Here is a 19,184-nt window from a genome sequence, read left to right on the forward strand (position 1 = left end):
GGCGGCGGCGGCGGTGGCGGGAGCGGCGCGAGGAGGGAGGGCGCGCTCGCTCGCTCTGCACGCGCGGCCGGCTCGGCTTTCTCCAGCCCTACACAATAGCTGGTGACTAACTGCTCCGAAGTGGCATTAGCATTTCACAAGCAGGCTATTCAGTCGCAGCGGAACCGTGGCAAGACGTTATTTTTTTCTCTCTCCCGTTGCTTTTGCTGTCCGTCAATTCAGACCTAGGTTTTTTGTTGGAGTTCAGATGTGTGATGATTGGTGGCCAGCGGCACATCTTGCATTTACCAAAATATGTATTTACGGAAGTGTAAAGCCTATAATACCCTAAAACCAGAAGCTTAATAGCTTTTTTCTAATTTTGCCAGTTTTTGTGCCGTGCCCCTTATTCAATTAAAAACTCTTAGAGGGCACTGAAGAATTTTTATTTTTATACATATAATTTTTGCAAGATGGAACTTGGCAGATAAAAGTTTTTCTGTTTATATTGGTATGTATTTTGTTCAATAGCATGAAAAATACCTGTTTCTTAATTTTGTGGGTTTTCAAAGTGGATATTTTAGTAATTTCTAAAAATTGTTTTCCAAAAGTGGACCTATCAGTATTCTGAATGAAAAAGTAGTTACTCTGAAGTTTACTTTAAAGGAGCCATATTTTTCATAACGTTTTCTGCTCCTAAACTGATTTCGGTTGTTTATATGAATTTGTATGTAGGGCATTTAAAGCAGTCACACCAAGCCTTTGAAATTTATACAATTCATTGATTTTATGAGACATTTGTAACTGTTTTGAGATAGTTAAAATTACTAGTGTTACTTCATCAGGGTTTCTGTAGTGATTAGGAGGTTTCAGCTAGCTTCGAATGAGTGTCTTCTGTGAGGTGAAGGCATGATATGATTTTGATAGCTTTTATTTCCTTTTGGTTATAGTACATTTCCTAACTTTTGTGTATAAATCTCTTACGATTTAATGTAAATTGTTGATGACTGCTCACAGCAGTTGAAATAAGCAAGGCTGCTAGGTTTCATAAATCTAATGGTGACTCAACCGTATATTCATTTCCACACTTGAAAGTTTGTTAGTTTTCAAGTAGTGATTTAGGCTAGTTTCATTCAACATTTGGCTAAAGCGAATGGAGTTTGAAGTAAACTACGAGATTGACTATAATATTTGAGGTTAATTTTTAAGGTTTATAAATATTTGACAAAAATTTTCAGTCAACTTCAGTGTCTTTTTTGCTATTTGAAAAAAATTCTACAAAAGTTATAATATTCCATTTTTAAGAAGGGGCAGGTTTTATAAAACTTTTTGCATGTCCTTACTTTTATAAAACTCATTTTTGCATCGCTTTTAAAAATCCACAAACCCCAAGTCACTGAGGATTGCTGTGTTTCCTTAACTTGGAGACTTTTGGTAGTGTTACATTTATGTTTCCTAAATGAAGCAGCTAATGGTGTCTGGCCAGGTTATGGGAATGTTGATTCCTAGTAGGAATATTTGTTTTCTCAGTAAAAACGGGTACCAATTTTGATTTTGATATAATTTAATTTTTTTGAAAGGGAGAGGGGTTTCTCATCTTTCATGTTAGTAAAATGATTTTATATTTCTATTCTGTTTCTCAGATTTAAGATATACTAAGCATCATCTTTAGTAGTGTATTATTATCAGAATCTACCTATTTTGCATGGAAGTGATTTTTCTTGGAGAGTTCACATTTTTACCAGAACAGTCATGTTGGCATACTCACGAGACAGTTAAGAATTCTTATTAGAACTTGGAGCTCTTTGACTCATTTTCTCTACTCATTCATCAGCATATTGCTCTCTATATCTACTGGATACAAGGCACCATTTGAGGTGCTTTTCTATCTGTCAGACTATGTATCTAGGTGTGTGGGTTTACTTTGAGTTTTCTATTGAGATTTGGTTTACTCTAAAAACGTTTTGGAACACCAGGTTTCTGAGCACATTATTTTTGCTTAATAGTAATTCTTGAAATTTTATGTCTGGGTGAGCACATGCAATGTCTCTTGTACAGTATTTTCAACTGTCTTAATTTATTCTTATGTCTTAAAAAAGTTTTACTTTGTTGTATATCAAGTTAATTTACGTAACATCGGTTTAAAGATTATTTGGTGAGTGAAACTGTTTGTAATTTCAGTAGTTTCTTCTACCTGGAAATGATTTGTTGCTATGTTAACTGAAACTGAGCAGTATTTTAAATGGGAGAATTCGTATGTCAGACTGAAATTCCTAGAAAACCTCGAATTATAGCTGTTTAGGATTGTGTATAATATTTGTGAGTTTAAAAATACTCATTGATCAGCATCTGTTAGTCACCCTACGGATATAATCACAATGACTGAATTTTGATCAAGAGGAAAATAGAGTTTAAAGAGCAGTTTCAAAAGTTTACATGTGAAAAAATAAAATAAAATCGATGCATTTATTTCAAGTGTGATTGCAAAAGGAAATGCTCACAATCTGAGGGTTTTTTTCTGCCTTAGGTATTAAAAATCACAACATTACCATCTATCTTAAGATTTAAAACATTTTTAGCAAAATGAATCAAATTTTATATTTTATACTTTTAAAAATCCAAGATTTATCTTAAAGTGAAAGGGCATTTTTCAAGCTTTTATCAGAATTCTTATTTTTTAAATGGAACCAAGCAGAGACAAACTTTTTATAGAATAAGAAAAATGTTTTTTGGACAAAGGGAAAACTTTGTCATTTATTTACTTATTTCTTAGTTTGGATAGTGGAACAAGTTGGTGGTTTATTAAGTCTGCTTCTTAGTTGTCCCCTTATTAGTTATGATTGCATATTTATGAGATCTTGAAGTAGAATTTTTAAGTGTTTTACCAGATTTGGGACTCTCTGATTACATTTTTGCTTACAAGGCACTTTTTTCATAACTGGATTCATGTTGTGCTTCTGTTAAAATGATGTAATTTTTGCTTTTTTAAAATAGTGATATTTATTTTGTTAAAACCATTTGACTTTATTAGAAATCTTTCTTTTCAAGTGGAAGGATTGGGAATCAAGAGATGTGAATAGTGTCTTAAACCCAGCTCACAGTTAGCCTGCAGGTGAATTTGGGCAAATCATAGAATTTCTCTTTGCTCTAGTTATCTTATTTGTAAAATAAGTGGTTTGAAATTTTTCCGAAAATCTGTGATTTTGAACTAGAAATAACAGTACATTTTCTTTAAGTGCTCAACTTTATTTCTTTCTTGGCGTTTAATTTTCCAAAAGAGAAAAGTGGATCTAGGGAAATCATACAGGTTAAAAAGGTGTATAAATGCTTTTCATAGTGCTGTTCTTCGGTTGTAATGTCATTTCTCCTTGCAAAGATTTTGAGACACTAACCACACTGTAAAATATCTCTTCGTGTCTCTATAATTACTGTGTTTTCCACTATGCTTTAAATACTAGTTTTCATAAGTTATTGGTGGTCTCAAATTTAGAGATGAATAAGAACCACGAGTGGGATTTACTTAAGTATATATCTTAGGTATACATTTTTTTAGAGTGTGATGATTAATGTGAAAGTTAAGGTATAAAACATAGGAGAAGAGTTTTAGGAAAAAAATAACATAACATATTAAATGTTTTTTGAATCAGGGGTTCCAATTCCATATTAAAGATAATATGGTACTTTTAAGACATGACCAGTATAATTTTGGGGGGTGTGGGGATGAAGAACATATAATGAAGTAAATGTGCATAGTAGAGTTGCCATTTCCTTTTTTAATATAGTTTCAATGAAATTGTAAGCTTTGCTTGGTTGTCTGTTAAACAGGGCTTTAATATCAGTCATTATAATGATGAATAAAATATGTTAGGTGTGAAGGGACTAGTATATGCTCAGGGGATAAAGGGGCAACACTTCATCCTTTCTTAAACATACAATTCTATTGGTACTTACAACATTTAAAAAGTTTGAGGCATTTATAAAAATTTTTTTTTTTTTTTCCGTGTCCGGCAACGGATCGCAACCCTCAGTGTCACCCCCGTACCGGACCGGGACCGGCAACGGGATCGCAGCCCTCGGTGTTGCTCCTGCGCCTTGCTCAGCCAGTGAGCGGGAACCGGTCTGTATGTGGGATCCGAACCCTCGGCGGGAGCGCCGCCGCGCTTCCCAAGCAGCGCACTATCGCAGTGCGCCACCGGGCCGGCCCCTATAAAAATTTTTAAATGAAATAAATACTCATTTGATTCTTAATAATCTTGAATGATTTCAAAGTGACATGAATGTAAAGGGGAAGTTGGATTGTCCCCTTCCCTGCCACATAGTGGTGCTTTAAATGATTGTTATGAGGTTGAGTAGTATTGAGGGAGGCTGTTTCCCATTCTTTTTTTTCTTTTTTGGCCTGGCCTGTATGGGAATCCATACCCTTGACCTTGGTATTATAACCTTGTGTTTCCCATTCTTAAAAATGGGCTAATAATACCTCCTACTTTTAAGGTTCTGTAAGTAGTAACTGACTGGCACGAATCAAATGCTGTGTAAGGATTTGGGTTTGCTACTATCAGAACTTTAGTAGTGGTAGTAAAGATTCCAATTATAGCTTTGTACTGTATTAATTTTTTCTTTAAGAAAAACATTTTTATTTCAGAAACAAGTATGCATAACTTTCTAAACATAGCAGCTGCAGTATAAAAAAAGTCACTTTAAAAACTTCAGAAGATTCTATTAGTATAATTACTTTATAGATCAAGCCTAGGAAATAAAGTTTAGTAAATACCAGAAATAAATGATTTTTAAGGCATTGTGGATAGACCTCTAGAAAAATTTTGCTGCTGATTCTAATTATGACTTTTTTGTGGAAGAATGAACATTAAGAAGTGTTTGGGTGGTTGAAATATCCCAAATTGATTAGAAGATGTATGAAGCTTTTTTTCTTTTGGTAATCATCAGAATCATTTAGGAATATGTGAAGGGAGCTTGGCTGCTGCATCTGGTTCCATTTAATACAGAGACTTGTGGGATTTTAAACCATCACAGTAGTTTGTACTCTTTTTGGAAATTGTCAGAGAGGAGATGTTTTGTCTTCTGTTTGTCAGTCTGTTTAAAGATATATATGTTTTAAAGATAATTTAATAAAGACATTTGAATCAATCTTTAAGTTAGCTTTAGGTCAAATAAATCCTGTCAATGTTATTTTTTTAATGTACTCAGAATTGCTTTGTAAAATAGACACAAGTTGTTTTTTTGTTTTTATATCTGGAAACTTCTCTTTCACCTAGTAGTAATTCTTCTCATTCCCAAATTTTGCTGTTATCTATCATGTCACTGCATAATTGTAATAGATGAAATTGTATCCTGCACAACTTATTCTGGACAAGTAATACTAAACAGATTAATTTCATTCTTCTTAGTAGTTTCCTTGTATACATTTCAGCATTCATAGACAAATATGTGTAATACCTAAGCCAAGTGGCCTTAGATAGCAGAGAGTACTAAGCATATCCATTTAAAATAACTTACTATTTTAATGTATTTTTAATTGACTTCCAAAAAGTCAGGCATTATGTGTGTATATTAGAAAAAAAAATTTTTTTAACAGCTAATTATTTTCGGATATTTAAGTTGTTTTTGTAATTTATATCTAAAAGTGATAAAGGCTATTACACAATGGGAATCAAATTTAAAATTTTAGAAATAAATTTTAAATGTATGAAGATTTTAAGCATCTTTTATTTTGTGAGAAGCTATTTTGGTGAAATTATGAGTAATTTGTGAATGTTATTAAATTACTTTGGAATTAATAAATTTAATTGTGTATAGAATATACAGGAGTGTATTTTATCACAAATTGGGCAAAATGATAATAACTTTTTTATGGAATTTGAGAATGCAAGGTACTGAAAAATCAAAAACAATTATGATATTCAACAGTGATATATATAAATGTTGAGAACCTTTGGTCTCTACAAAGAAGGCAGTCAGTCGTCAGTTGGGAAGCTGGTACATCTGTAGTAATTTGCCTTACGCGTGTATGTAAGCAGTCTTATTTGAGCTTGGGCATCACAGATAAGGAAAGGCATGACTGGATGAGAAGTTTTTGATACTAAGAAAATTTATGGTGGCAACATAGTCTGATGCAGCTTCTGCTTAAGTTAAACTAAATTGTAAGAAGAATGAGATTTATAGCATAAGCCCTAGGTTATCCATGGCATAATGGATGATGGTAGCCTGTTGCAGAAGAAGCACAAGAATCTGTGTATTCTGGACTATAGCTGGCATGTGGTAATGGGGACATGACCCATTTGGTTTCTATCCCAGAAAGGGAACAGACACTTGGCTTGTCTTGACAGAGGTTATAGTAAAAATGCAAGAAATATTTATCTTTACTTGTGTCTTTGACTCTGGCTGAGGTTTTGGGTGTGGAGACACTAAATTTTAGATGACTTGGTGAAATTTACATTGTCTCACACAACTTTGCTGTCAGTGTATATGAAGTATTAGTTACTTTGAGTACTGTGTTTGAAACTGAAACATTACTAAAAATGAAACTGGTTGTTTTCTTGAGATTATTTATATTATCATTTTAAAAATAAGCAGTTTAAAGATTTTCCGTCTTTAAATTAATAGACAGTAACTTTTTCAACAGATTCATAGATTTGAGTTTTAAACAGGATTTCTTATTGCATAGATTTTGCTTAGCAAATATATTTGATTGAAAAACAAAACTTCACATGTGTTATTTTAAGAATTTAAATTTTGTCATTTTGTTGTGTTTTAAATTAATTTTTATAGCAATCCCTACTGTGGTTTATGCAAACCTGAATTCTGAATAGAGTTTTTTTTAGAAAGATAAAATTAGATTGTGATGAATAAAATTTGGAAGAGTAGTGTTGCGTTTTCTTTAAATGACAAGTTTGTATTCATAATTATTGATAATATGAACTGAATTATCTAAATGAGTTCTTAACGGTTGATTAGATTCTGAATATAAGACACAGTGTTTCAAGCTTATTTATTCATAATTACTTAAGTGACCACTTGGTGGTCTATTTACTCTTAATAAGGTTCTATATTAATTCTATTGTACTTCTAGTTATCAAGAAATTGGAGGCACCTAAAAGTCCTTCTGGGAATACTTACCAAGCTAGAGGATTTGGCTTGACCTGACTTATAAGGGTTCTATTAAGTTTTTAATCATCAAAACTGGGTGATAATGGGGAGGAAACTAAAGTTCTAAGAAGGAAACTAATGTAATAAAATTAGTAAACTTGGAATCAGAAGACCTGGGTTTGATTACTGTTTCTCCTGTTTTCCAAATATATGCCCTTGGACACACTGTTACCTTTGGACTTCAGATTTCTTTACTTGTGAAATAGGGACAATACTTAAGCTTATTTGCTTATGAAGATTAAATAAGTTTTCAGAACCCTTGGCACAAAGTAAGTACTCTATATTTTTCTGTGGAGAAGCTATTAAACTAAAAAAAAAAAATCAAAGTGCATAAAGATTATAGATATAATTTAACTCACACTTTGTTACAGTGGTAACAAATTTGTGATTGTCAACTTGGAATTTTGAGAATTTTAGGGTCTGAGATTTTAATAGTAGGCCTTATAGAGTAATTAAATAACAGATAGGGTTTTTTTTAAGTTTATAATTTTGTTTGTATGTTATAATAGTCACAGAAATAAGGACTGTATTCAATTAAACTAGACTTTTAGAACTCAAACTGTAATAGAAGGCAAAAGTAACTAGCCTTTTAGATCTAACAAAATTGTGAGAAAATAGATATGAGAAGATCTGATGAACTTTTTTAGAACCTATCAGGTGTTTAAGACATGACATGAAGGATATTAAGACATGTTAAGGATGAAGTGAATAGCCTAGTCAAGACAGATGATACTGGTGCCAAACCAGTATGGTAGATCTTATTTTCCAAAATATTTAATTATATGTTACAGGAAAGAATGGCATTTCGAGGTCTCCACAGGTAAACCAAGTAATTGGAATGAGTGTATTGATCTAACCTTACTTTGAAAAGGTTATTAAAAGGATATCCAAAAATTTTTCCTGTTTATGTCCAGAAAGATTTTTTTCAACATGAAAGGGTCAGTATGTAATATGTAATGTGGAATGCAGTTAAAGTAACAGTCAACTCTTATGTCAGGTACAGTGCTAAGAACTTCATATGGTTTAAATAATTTAATAATTATGAGTACCTTTTGAGGTGGCGACTATTGCAATGCCAATCGTACAGATGAGGACACTTAGAGTAAATGCTGTCCTCACATTCAGAATTAGCAAGCTTAAACCCAGGCTGTTTGACTTGAAATCTCTTATTCCATACTACTGACCTTTTCTTTAAAAATTGAGTAGAGAAGTTCCTCATGACAGTATGTTTGGTGGAATGCAGTTGCTTCCAGATCCTTTATATTCTCTTCTCACTAATAACACTTACATTTTAACTGTATCTTCCACTGATAATGGCAATATTTTCTTGGCTGGAAAGGATGGCTGTTTGTGTGAAGTAGCATACTAACCAGAAAGAGGTTGGTTTAGCCAAAGATGCAGGATAATAAACTACTCAAAAAGCTTAGTTTCTTTCCCTGTTCCTTCTGTATGACAACTCACATTAAATTTAAGTTTAATTTTTTCTGACTGAGTTTAATGTCTGTGTTTAAAACTACATAAAATGTCTATTTTATAACTTGCTTATATGTTGCACATTGATATATATGTATATTTGAGGCAATAGGTAATTTGTGAGGCAGTGTGAATATAGGCTCGAATTAGACTGCTTTGATTTGACTCCCATTTCTACCATCTACTTATTGTGTGTGACCTTGGGAAGGTTGCTCTATCTTTTTGTACCATAATTTCTTTATAGAATGGAATAATAATAATATGTTATCTCTTAGAGTTATTAAAATAATTTACTGAGTTTTTACATGTAAAACTTAACCACAGGGCCTGGCGTTTAGTGTGCAGCCTATATGTGTTAGCTATATTAGTGTTATTAACATTTATCATACTTAGCTTTATACTTTGGTCATATTTTTTAATGTGTTGAATATCTTTTAACAGTTTGAAAGCAGCAATGGTCACGGAAAGTAATGAGTATATTAGCAATTGAGGATGTCAGAGGTTTTTTTTTCCCCCAAATAATGGTTTATAATAGATTACCAGGAATGCCAATATAGACATTATGAATAAGGGATTTTATTAAGATATTTAAAATGTTCTTTTTAATTATTTTGTGAGTAAAATAAAAGTTAGTTTAAATGAAAATCTTAAGTTTAATATTAAAGATATGGGGTTCTTACTAACTTGAAAAGTAAAAGTCATAAATGTATAGCCATAAATGAGCTATTTTAATTTTTTAAATATGTTTTTGTTTTACATTTTAAATGTTGATCATAGTGACATGGGTTAATATTTATGAAGAATATGAATATGGGTAATATATTTTCGAAGAATAATTTTTAGAAAATGGCAGTAGAAAAAGATAGTTTTCCTTTATTTTATTATTAATTAATTTATTTATTTATTTATTTTTGTATCCGGCTGGTTTGGGGATCCACACCATTGATCTTGGTGTTATATTTATTATTTTTTTAAAAATATATAGTTTAGTATGAGTGTTAGTGTGAGATCCAATTGAGAGCAAAAAGATTCATGGCTCCTGTTCTGTAGTATATGGTGAATTAGAGAAGAAAAACATTACATCATTATACTTTTAAATGTATAATCACAAATTGATACATAAGTTAAAAAGGAAAAGTCACAGGTAGTGTGTAACCAAGAAAATATACTTACACTGAATAGAGTAAAGGAAAACAAAGGAAGTTACATTGGAGGGAAGAGCTGAAGCACATGGAAGAGTTGTCTGGGCAAGGGAGTGCGGGGAAATGCAGAGTGCACCACATGGGAAAAGCTTGACAGGTGAGAGAGTGTAGGTAAAAGACCCGAAGGAAGGCCAGTGTGTCTGAAATGTGGAAAGTAAGAGCTGGGATGTTGCCAGATGAAGCTAGAAAAAAGGAAGTGATCATACATGCATTTCAGAGCTTGTAGACCATGTTAAGGATTTGGATCTTTATAAAAGATTGAGGTAAGCCTCTGAAGTGTTTTAATATATGTGTTTTGGAAAGAGCATTTTAATTGCAATATAGGGCATAGATTTGAATGAGGTGGAAGGCATGAGTACATGTGGGAAAGATAGGAGTTTATTGCAAAGATGATTTGAACTTGGGCTGTTATGGAGATAGAGGTAGATGGGTTTAAAGATAGGAAGGAAAAATCAGCTGGATATCAGAGATGGAAGGGGAGGGAGGAATGGGCAGTGTAAAAAACACGATTCCTTGGTTTCTGGCTTTTAACGTTGGATAGATGAAGTTAACATTCACCAAGGCAGGGAACAGTTTTGGGGGGGTGGTTTTGGCCTGAGGATCTATGAGTTCAGTTTTGCATATATTGAATTTAGGAGGCTTTGGGACCCTAAAGAGAGATGTCTTAAGAAAGTTTGATATGCAAGTCTAAGCTATAGATACATACTTGGGAATAATTGGCATAAGAATTGTCCAAATAGTATACGAGGGGACTTCAAAGAGTTTGTGGGAAATGGAATTAAAAGATAAAAATTAAAAATATAAACTTTATTTCTCAACATAAGCTTCATCAAGTTTAAGACACTTGTAAGTGATGATACCAGCCATTTAGTCCATCTCTAAAAAACTGAGGGTCCTAGGAATTTAACCATGTCAATGCAGTGTTTTTTACATTATTAACTAAATAAAAATGGGTGCTCTTTAAAGATTTTTTAAAATAGGGAACAAAGTCAGAAGTAGCCAAATCAGACCGTAAGATGGATGCCTTCCCATGGAAGCACTCAAAAAATTGCCCTCGTTCCATGATAGGAGTGAGTAGGAACATTGTCATGGTGGAGAAGAACTCTCTGGTGAAGCTTTCCCAGGCATTTGTTTGCTAAAGCTTTGGCGAACCTTCTCAAAATACTCATAATAATCCGCTGTTATTATACTTTGGCCTTCCAGAAAGTCAATAAGCAAACTGTCTTGAATATCTCCAAAATCTGTTGCCTTGACCTTTGCTCTTTACTGATCTGCTTTTACTTTGACTGGACTACTTCCACCTTTTGGTAGTCATTTCTTTGATTGTGCTTTGTCTTCAGGATCGTACTGGTAAAGTCATCTGTCATCCCTTGTTATAGTTCTTTGAAGAAATGCTTCAGGATCTTGAATCCCACATGTTTAAAATTTCCATGGAAAGCTCTGCTCTTGTCTGCAGCTGAGTTGGGTGCAACAGTTTTGGCACCTATGGAGCAGAAAGTTGGCTCAACTGTAATTTTTCAGTCAGAATTGTGTAAGCTGAAGCAATTGAGATGTCTGTGGTGTTGGCTATCGCTTCTGCTGTTAATCATTGGTCCTCTTCAATTAGGGAACGAATGAGATTAATTTTTTCCTTGCAAATTGATGTGGATGGTCTGCTTCTGTGGGCTTCATCTTTGACACATTGTCTTGCCACTTCTTAAAACAAGTTGCCTATTTGTAAACTGCTGATTTGGGGGGTGGGGGTGGGGTTGGATTTTTCCCATAAATTGTTTGTAAGTGATTTCACCATTCTTCCACCCAAGCTTCACCATAAATTTGGTGTTTGTTCTTCAGTTAACAGTTCATGTTGCTCTTTTCAAACTGACGTCTTATCCTTCTTAGTGCCTCAAACTACATCCTGTTCTGACATGTTATAACAAGTTGGTATGAGTTTATTTTGGTGCACAAAAATTTTGAAATTTATGCATAGTTTTTTTTTTTTTAAACATCCATGCATTTTCTGTGAACTTTTTGAAGACTCTTTGTCTAATGAAAGGAAAAGAGCATCTGGAACTGGGTTCCATGACCCAAGACCTTAAGGAAATTTGCCATTTAATGTCTAGGTAGAAGAGGAAAAGCCTATAAAGGAGAATGAGAAGGAATTGGTATGAGAGGTAGGAGGAAAGCCAGGGAGTATCACAGAAGTTAAGAGAAGGCAGGGTTTGCAAAGGAGGAAGTGTTCAACAGGGTTAAAAATTACTAAAATAGGGCCAAGCCCGTGGCGCACTCGGGAGAGTGCGGCGCTGGGAGAGCAGCAGCGCTCCCGCCGCGGGTTCGGATCCTATATAGAGATGGGCGGTGTGATGCGCTCACTGGCTGAGCGCAGTGCAGCTGGTCACAGAAAGGACAAAAATAAAAATCAAAACCTTATTCATAAACAGAATAAAAAAAAATTACTAAAATATTAAGTAAGGTATAGATTTTAAAATGCTTATTGGATTTATCAACAATTAAGGTGAATCTTTGATAAGAGCTATTTTTTGTGAAGTTGTGAGTGTGGAGGCTAGTTTGGAGTAGATTAAGGAGATCATGGGAGATAAAATGATATTGCCTATGGACCATTCTTTAAAAATCATGTTTCTGAAGAGGAAAAGAAAGGGAAGGTGGTAGTTGGGGGATTTGGGTGGGGAGGGGTTGGGTATAGGAGTCAGGCAGGATTTTTGCTGCTTCCTAAAGTGGAAGCAAAAGTGAGCATGTTTAAATGTGTAGATGGGAAGGAGTTAGTTGAGAAGGTAGTTGGTGAACTTACAGGAGTGTGGAGGACTAATTTATAGTGTAGGATTTCCATGAAGTTGGAAAAGTTAGGATTCAAAGCACAGGTAGAGGGATTAGATCTAAATATTAAGAGGGACAATTATGTCAAGAGACAGAATTGGTAGAGGAGTAGGTAGGTTTACAGATTTGATGGGGAGGAAATAGAAAGCTTCAGTCTTCCTCCCCACCCCCCATAAAGTTGGCTAGGTCATCCATTGAGAAAATGAGGGTTTGGGAAGAGGATTCAGAAAAGTTTATATCTTGGAAAGAGAGGATAATATAGAGCATCATTTGTCAGTCTGTTTTCACTGCTCTTTCCAGAGGCCTTTCATGGTGGTATCTCAAGGACTGCTAAGAGGAAGCAAGTAGGGAGTTAAGCATTGAGATATGTGTTCCCGGATGCCACTTAAGTAAGAACATTTCAGAGAACCTGTATTTTTATCTGTTTCATCTAAAATTTTGTTTGAGTATGTGTTCTGTGGCTTTAAAAAGTGTCTTATACCCATTAGAATAAAGAAACCATATAAATACAAAGTAGAAATTGTTTACTTCATCTATTTTTATGTGCTCAGACAGGTACTAACAAAATGTTTTGAGTTTTTTGGGAGTGGGGAAGTCAGTAGCTTCTGCATATTCTCATGTGTTCATTTATCAAGCACTTAACTATAAGTACTGAATTAGGTAGTGGGTAGACAGAGGTAAACAAGGTCTAATCTCATGTCTTCCCACACAGCACATGGACAAGTAAACTGGCGATTTTAGTGCAGGGGTCTTACGAACCCCCAAACAGGGCAGATAGTGGTAGGGCCTGTATGTGTATTTCTTTGGGGAAGAGGATGATATCTATCATAAGATTACCACAGAGGTTTATGTAGCAAGATATATTAAGAACAATTAATATGGTATAATAACTACTACAGAATGCTAAGGGGATGAAGGGACGTTTGAGAACGAGCATAATGTGCTGTGGGAACACAAAGATAAGATGTCCAGAAATAAGGGGCAAAGGTGGTATGAAGTCAGGGAAGGCAGTGAGGCATAGACGGAAACATAAAGGAGATTGAGTTGTGGAGGTGGGCGAGAGAAGATTGCCAGCAGAGGGACCAGCTTGTATAAAGTCTTAAAAGCTGGAGAAAGCATGAGGAGGTTAAGAATTGAAAATATCTCCTCTAGCTTAAAAATGAAAGTTGATTTTGAAAACTATTTAGTCAAAGTGGATTCATAATGTTTCATTAAAAGATAGAATTCTGCAGAAAGGATTTTTGGGTTTACTACCTGAGAATGTATTTTGCCAGAGGATGCCAGAACAGGATCATCATAAAACTGAAGTTAATATGTAATGAACTTCATCTTGTTATAAAGTAAAATTTTTAAAAGGAATTTTGATCAATTTGGGCAGTCACATTAATATAGTCATCATATTCAAGTTTAGAATGGGAAAGGACCTTATAAATATTCTAGACTTTTTCTTTTAAATTTTATTTTTAAGTAAGTCAGTTTGGAGAAGATTAAAGAAAAGTATAAATACAATTTTAAAAGCTCATATTTTGGTATATAAGGAAAAGTTCTTTTTCTGTTTTATTTAGCTAACCATACTCATGTTTCCTAAAGTATTTTCTGAGTGAATATGATAGATATTAGGGGAAAAGGGATTCTGTAGCTAAATGAGTTTGGGAAATTGTTGGTTAAATATTAAATAGATTTATCTTAGGATTTCCTAGAGGCTTTAATGTCAGTGCTCTTTTTGAAAAGCAGGGATGTAATATGTATAATTTGTGTAATGTATACTTTATTAGAACCCCTTTTTCCAGAAGTATTTATTCTACCAAGACTTAACTGACTACATACTTTATGTCAGACTTTGTCTTAAATTATCTCATCAAAGTGTAACAGTATGGCTCCATGCTATCTTCATGACAGGAGTGGATTACGATAAAGAATAAGGTAGGTTTCTCTTACTGGCCTTAGCCAGTAAGGATGAGTATTAACCATCTTTAAAAAAAAATCCTTCATGGTCTTCTGCAGTTAGAGTATAACAGATTTTGCAATATTGAATGAAATTATTTAACTTACCTTCCCCCGAAAGCAGTCTTATTACAAGGAATTCACATTAAAATTGGCAGGGCTTGGTGAACTTGAGTAGAAATTTTCAAACTACTTGGTCTTTGGACTAACCCTTTACACTGATAAAAATTATTGAAGTTCTTTAGTTTATGTGGGTTATAATCTATTGATTTTACCATATTAGAAATGTAACAGTTAACATATTAGAAACTCATTAAATAATAGTATAATAAGCTAATTTCATATTAATATAAGTAACCTTTTTATAACATAATTATTTTCTAAAACAAAACAAATTTGTGAGGGGAGTGGCATTGTTTTACATTTTTGTGAATCTTTAATGCCTGGGTTAAAGAAGACAGTCTCATATTTGCTTCTGCATTCAGTCTATGTGACATCACATGTCATGTGGCCTTTGGAAACGTCTATCATACATTCATGAAAAGTGAGAGTGAAAGAGCAAATAATGCCTTAGTATGATTCATACTTTTTACCTGAGGAACCTCCAAGGTTTGAGAACAGCTAAACTAGACTATTTAGTTACTACAGTGGGAAATTTTTTGTAACTTGATAGCTAAATATAAAGTGATAAAATAGTAGGTTTTTTCTAATTTAATTCTATTTAGATCGTTAGTTTTTATTTTTTTCTTTATTTTTATAACAGTTTTAGTTTTACAGAGAGATTGGCCAGAAAGTGCAGATAGTTATTAGCATTTTATATCATAGTTTTAGATGCTGGCATAAATTAAGCAGTATTTTGAAGTTCTAAAAGTACTCAAACTTTTTATAGTCAGTAGATTTATTTTATAGTTAAAACTTGTTTAAAGCAACAGTTGGAAGTTTGTCTTTTTTTCTCTGTAAGGTTTCTGGAAAATAAGTTATAAAATTCAGCATAGATATTCTATTAAGTGTTCCTAAATTTTGTGATGAGAATGTAAACTATCAATTCTTTTTAATTTTTAATTCTGGAGATTTTCTTTATAATAGCAAAGGCTAAAACCAATTATTATGTTTTATAGCTAAATTTTTTTTAGTTGCTTGAAGTTTTTGAAAATTAAAATGATAACCTAAAATGGTGTGTTTCAGTTTATTATGTTGGATATTTTTTATTGTTTAATATTTGCATTGAGTAGCTTCTGTTAACTTATAACTTGCTACATTTAAGTTACATTAATTTTTAGCATTTTTTTCTTGCTCGGTGGATTAAATGATGGTTGGGGTAGCTATTTTATTCTGTGAACTTTCCCCCAAGTAAAACAAAATGCTGACTAGCCAGAACAGATTACATATTTTTAAATGTATGTTTCAACATAAAGAATTATATCACCATACTTAGCAATTTTTTTTATGTTTGTCTTTACATAATAGGTGAAGTATTACAGACATTTAGCACCTGATCATTTGCTGCAAATATGTCATCGACTAGGACCTCTTCTTGAACAAGAAATTCCTCAAAGTGTTCCTGGAGTACAAACTTTATTAGGAGCTGGAAGACAGTCCTTGCTACGCACAAATAAAAGTATGAAATTTTTCTACTAGGATTTAGACATTATTTTTCTCACTTTTTGTTTTTGTGTGCTATTTTCGTATGCATAAAAATATGTGTGTTTAATAGGCTGCAGGCATGTTGTGTGGAAAGGATCTGCTCTGGCTGCATTGCATTGTGGAAGACCACCTGAGTCGCCAGTTAACTATGGTAGCCCACCCAGCATTGGTGAGTTTTTTGAGTTCACTATGTAGTAGATATCCTCTTGGTAAAGAGCTTTTGAAAATAAAATGGCTTTTTAGTTAACTGTGATACCAGAGAACTGCATATTTTGTACATAAAAATACAGCGGGAAAAACCATCAGGTTTTTTTTTGGATAGTGGTATTAAATAGTGAAGAAATCATAATAATGTGTAATTATGGATTGTGTACATTGTGTCTTATGTGGGCTAATTAGCTCATTAGTATTAGATTTTTACAAAAAATTCCTTAGTAAAATGTATATTATTAGGTTGCGTTTATAGGAATCAGTACCATAATTCAGAGTAGTTTAATGTAGAAGAGAAAAATAGTTTGGTCATCTTCTAAGAAACACAGTGTAATTTTTTTGCTTTTAAAGTTTACAGAAGGATAACTGATGCAAATATGTCTTTGTCTTGAAATGCCTTTCACCTCTACTACTACCAGGCCCTTATCTTACCTGGATTAATATAGCATCCTCCAAACTAGTCTTCTCGCTTCTGGTGTCTTCTACCTCTTTCCTTTCCACTGTACTGTGTACACTGTAATATTAGTATTCAATTGCTATGTCACTCTTTTGTTCAAGGTAGTATAAAGATGTTGATTAAGATATTTTAATGATGGTGTATTTCCTCTACCACTTAGTCAACTCCTGACTCACACTCTCCCCCACTCACACTCTCCTGCCTCGCTAGTAATGTTATTCTCCCTCTTTCTTACACTTATCCAAATCTTACTTATTTCTTCCTTTTCTGAGTACTTACACTGATAGTCATTATTGTGGTTTTTTATAACTTTTGTGTGGTGTTTATATATATATGTATCTTTTTCCATTGTTTTACCTTCAGCTTTTTTGTATCTTTTAATTTTCCATGTCTCTTAAAAATAGCATAGAAGTGGCTTTAAAAAAAAGATAATCTTTGTGTTTTATCTGGAGCATTTGGTTCTTTCATAAAATTATTGATGTATTTCGGTTTGAATGTATTATCTAACTGTTGCTACTTTGAAGGTGATCTCTTTTTGTCTGGTTGCTTTTAAGATTTTTTCTTTCTTTGGTTTTCTGCGGTTTGACTATATCTTGGTGTCAATTTCTTTTTTTATCTTGCTTGGGATTTATTAGGCTTCTTTTGTAATATCATTTATTGGAACTGATAAATTCTCAGCTGTTTTCTTTTGAATAACCTTTCTACTCCATTTTCTGTCTTCACTGGAACTTCAGTTAAATGCTAGACTTTCTCTCACTTTATCATCTGTTACTCTCTCTTCTATGTTTTACATCTTTTTGTCTTTCTTTGGTGTATTCTGGATCATTTCCTCTGACCCCTTTTCCAAAGGTATATTATGTGATATTTGCATGGTAGGCAATCATGGATGATCGTATTTTACCTTTTTTAACATGTGATTGTCTGGTTTAATAATTTTAATATATAATATATATACTCAACAACCATTAAAACAAAGAATTTGAGACACTTAGTATATTTGCACTTAGAAAATTATACTGAGGGATGGAATAGTTTTTCTGAAAGAAGGGGAAGGTAAGATACTATAACTTTCCCTTGTAGGGAAAAGATTATGCTCTGTTTGAGAAATTGCTGATCCATGTAATAAGAGCACTCTGTTATGCTTGTTCTTCCAACACATTGTCAGTTCTGTGGTAAACAATGAAAGTATAAGAATGATTGATGGTAAATAGTTTTTCTCTTAATGTTTGCTGTGTAATTACTATCTGCTAGGTACTATTCTAAGCATTTTTTCATTTCTTTTCTCTTTTAAAACTTTAAATGGTCTCTGGGTAGGAACTGTTTTACAGAGAAGGAAATTGAGGCATGGAAAGGTTTGATAACTTGACCAAGGTCATGCATTCAGTGAGATGTGAAGCCAGGATTTAGTCTGGACTGTTTGATTGCATTATGCTGTGTTTTATTTCCAGTAAGCTAAAGTTTCCAGTAATAATAACACTTGGCTACTTGAGAAAATTGGTGTTAGTAATTTTTTAGAAAAGGATACCAAATATTTGTAAAACCAGATAAAATATTTTAGGCCAGGTTACTGATGGTCAGATCAGTAAATAAATACTGCTGACATGGAGCTAGAGAATATAAACATGGCAAAAATACTTGGAGTTTTGTGTCAAGCATCCAAATGTGACTGGTTCATTCAGAGAAAAGAATTAATTACCAAGTAGGCCATTGTTGTACCTTTCTAAAAGACTTTAGTTCATTTTTAGGTTTTAAGGTAGTTTTTTTTTCTCTTCCATTCAGATTTTCAGGAAAGTCATATTTCTTTATATTAAGAAATACCTGTACTTGCTACTTTTTAAAAATTATATTTACATGTATTTTTAAAAATCACTGAAGAGAAGCTGGACTGATCAAAATAACTCTGTTTATATAGTCATAGTTTACTGTTATGTCTTGTCAGAGTTCACTGTGGTGTACAGTTTTTCTTATCATTGCTATAAAGCTGTGAACAGGATGGTGATGGAAAGAAAAAATTCACCAGGCTTCTTGGCAGAATGGTTTGTCTACATAGTGATACAGTGTATTGTTTCAAGCTATTACTGAATATGGGTCAGAAGAATTTTTTTTTAAATACGAATATTTGTAGTACTGACTTATTACATTTGTTGATTTCTCTTTGCAATCTTCTGTCTGGCTACTTTTAAGTTTTCTTTGCTCTTTCCGTGGTCAGTGTTATATTACCAGGTATCAGTGGAGGAAGGATTTAACATTAACGTTTAACTTTTTTTTTTTTTTTTTTTTTTTTTTTTTTTTTTTTT

General features: G+C 33.2%; 1 protein-coding gene across 1 annotated transcript in view; it reads left to right on the forward strand.

Annotated features, from left to right (window-relative positions):
* The window catches only part of PHIP (pleckstrin homology domain interacting protein), a 132,216-nt gene that overhangs the window by 1,915 nt on the left and 111,117 nt on the right, over positions 1 to 19,184 (forward strand). Inside the window, exons 4-5 of the mRNA XM_008566644.1 lie at positions 16,044 to 16,194; positions 16,291 to 16,389. Coding sequence (XP_008564866.1) covers positions 16,044 to 16,194; positions 16,291 to 16,389 — 250 coding nt within the window. The remainder of the gene's footprint in view (positions 1 to 16,043; positions 16,195 to 16,290; positions 16,390 to 19,184) is intronic.

Source organism: Galeopterus variegatus, unplaced genomic scaffold (assembly GCF_000696425.1).
Source record: "Galeopterus variegatus unplaced genomic scaffold, G_variegatus-3.0.2 Scaffold259, whole genome shotgun sequence".
Classification (NCBI taxonomy): domain Eukaryota; kingdom Metazoa; phylum Chordata; class Mammalia; order Dermoptera; family Cynocephalidae; genus Galeopterus; species Galeopterus variegatus.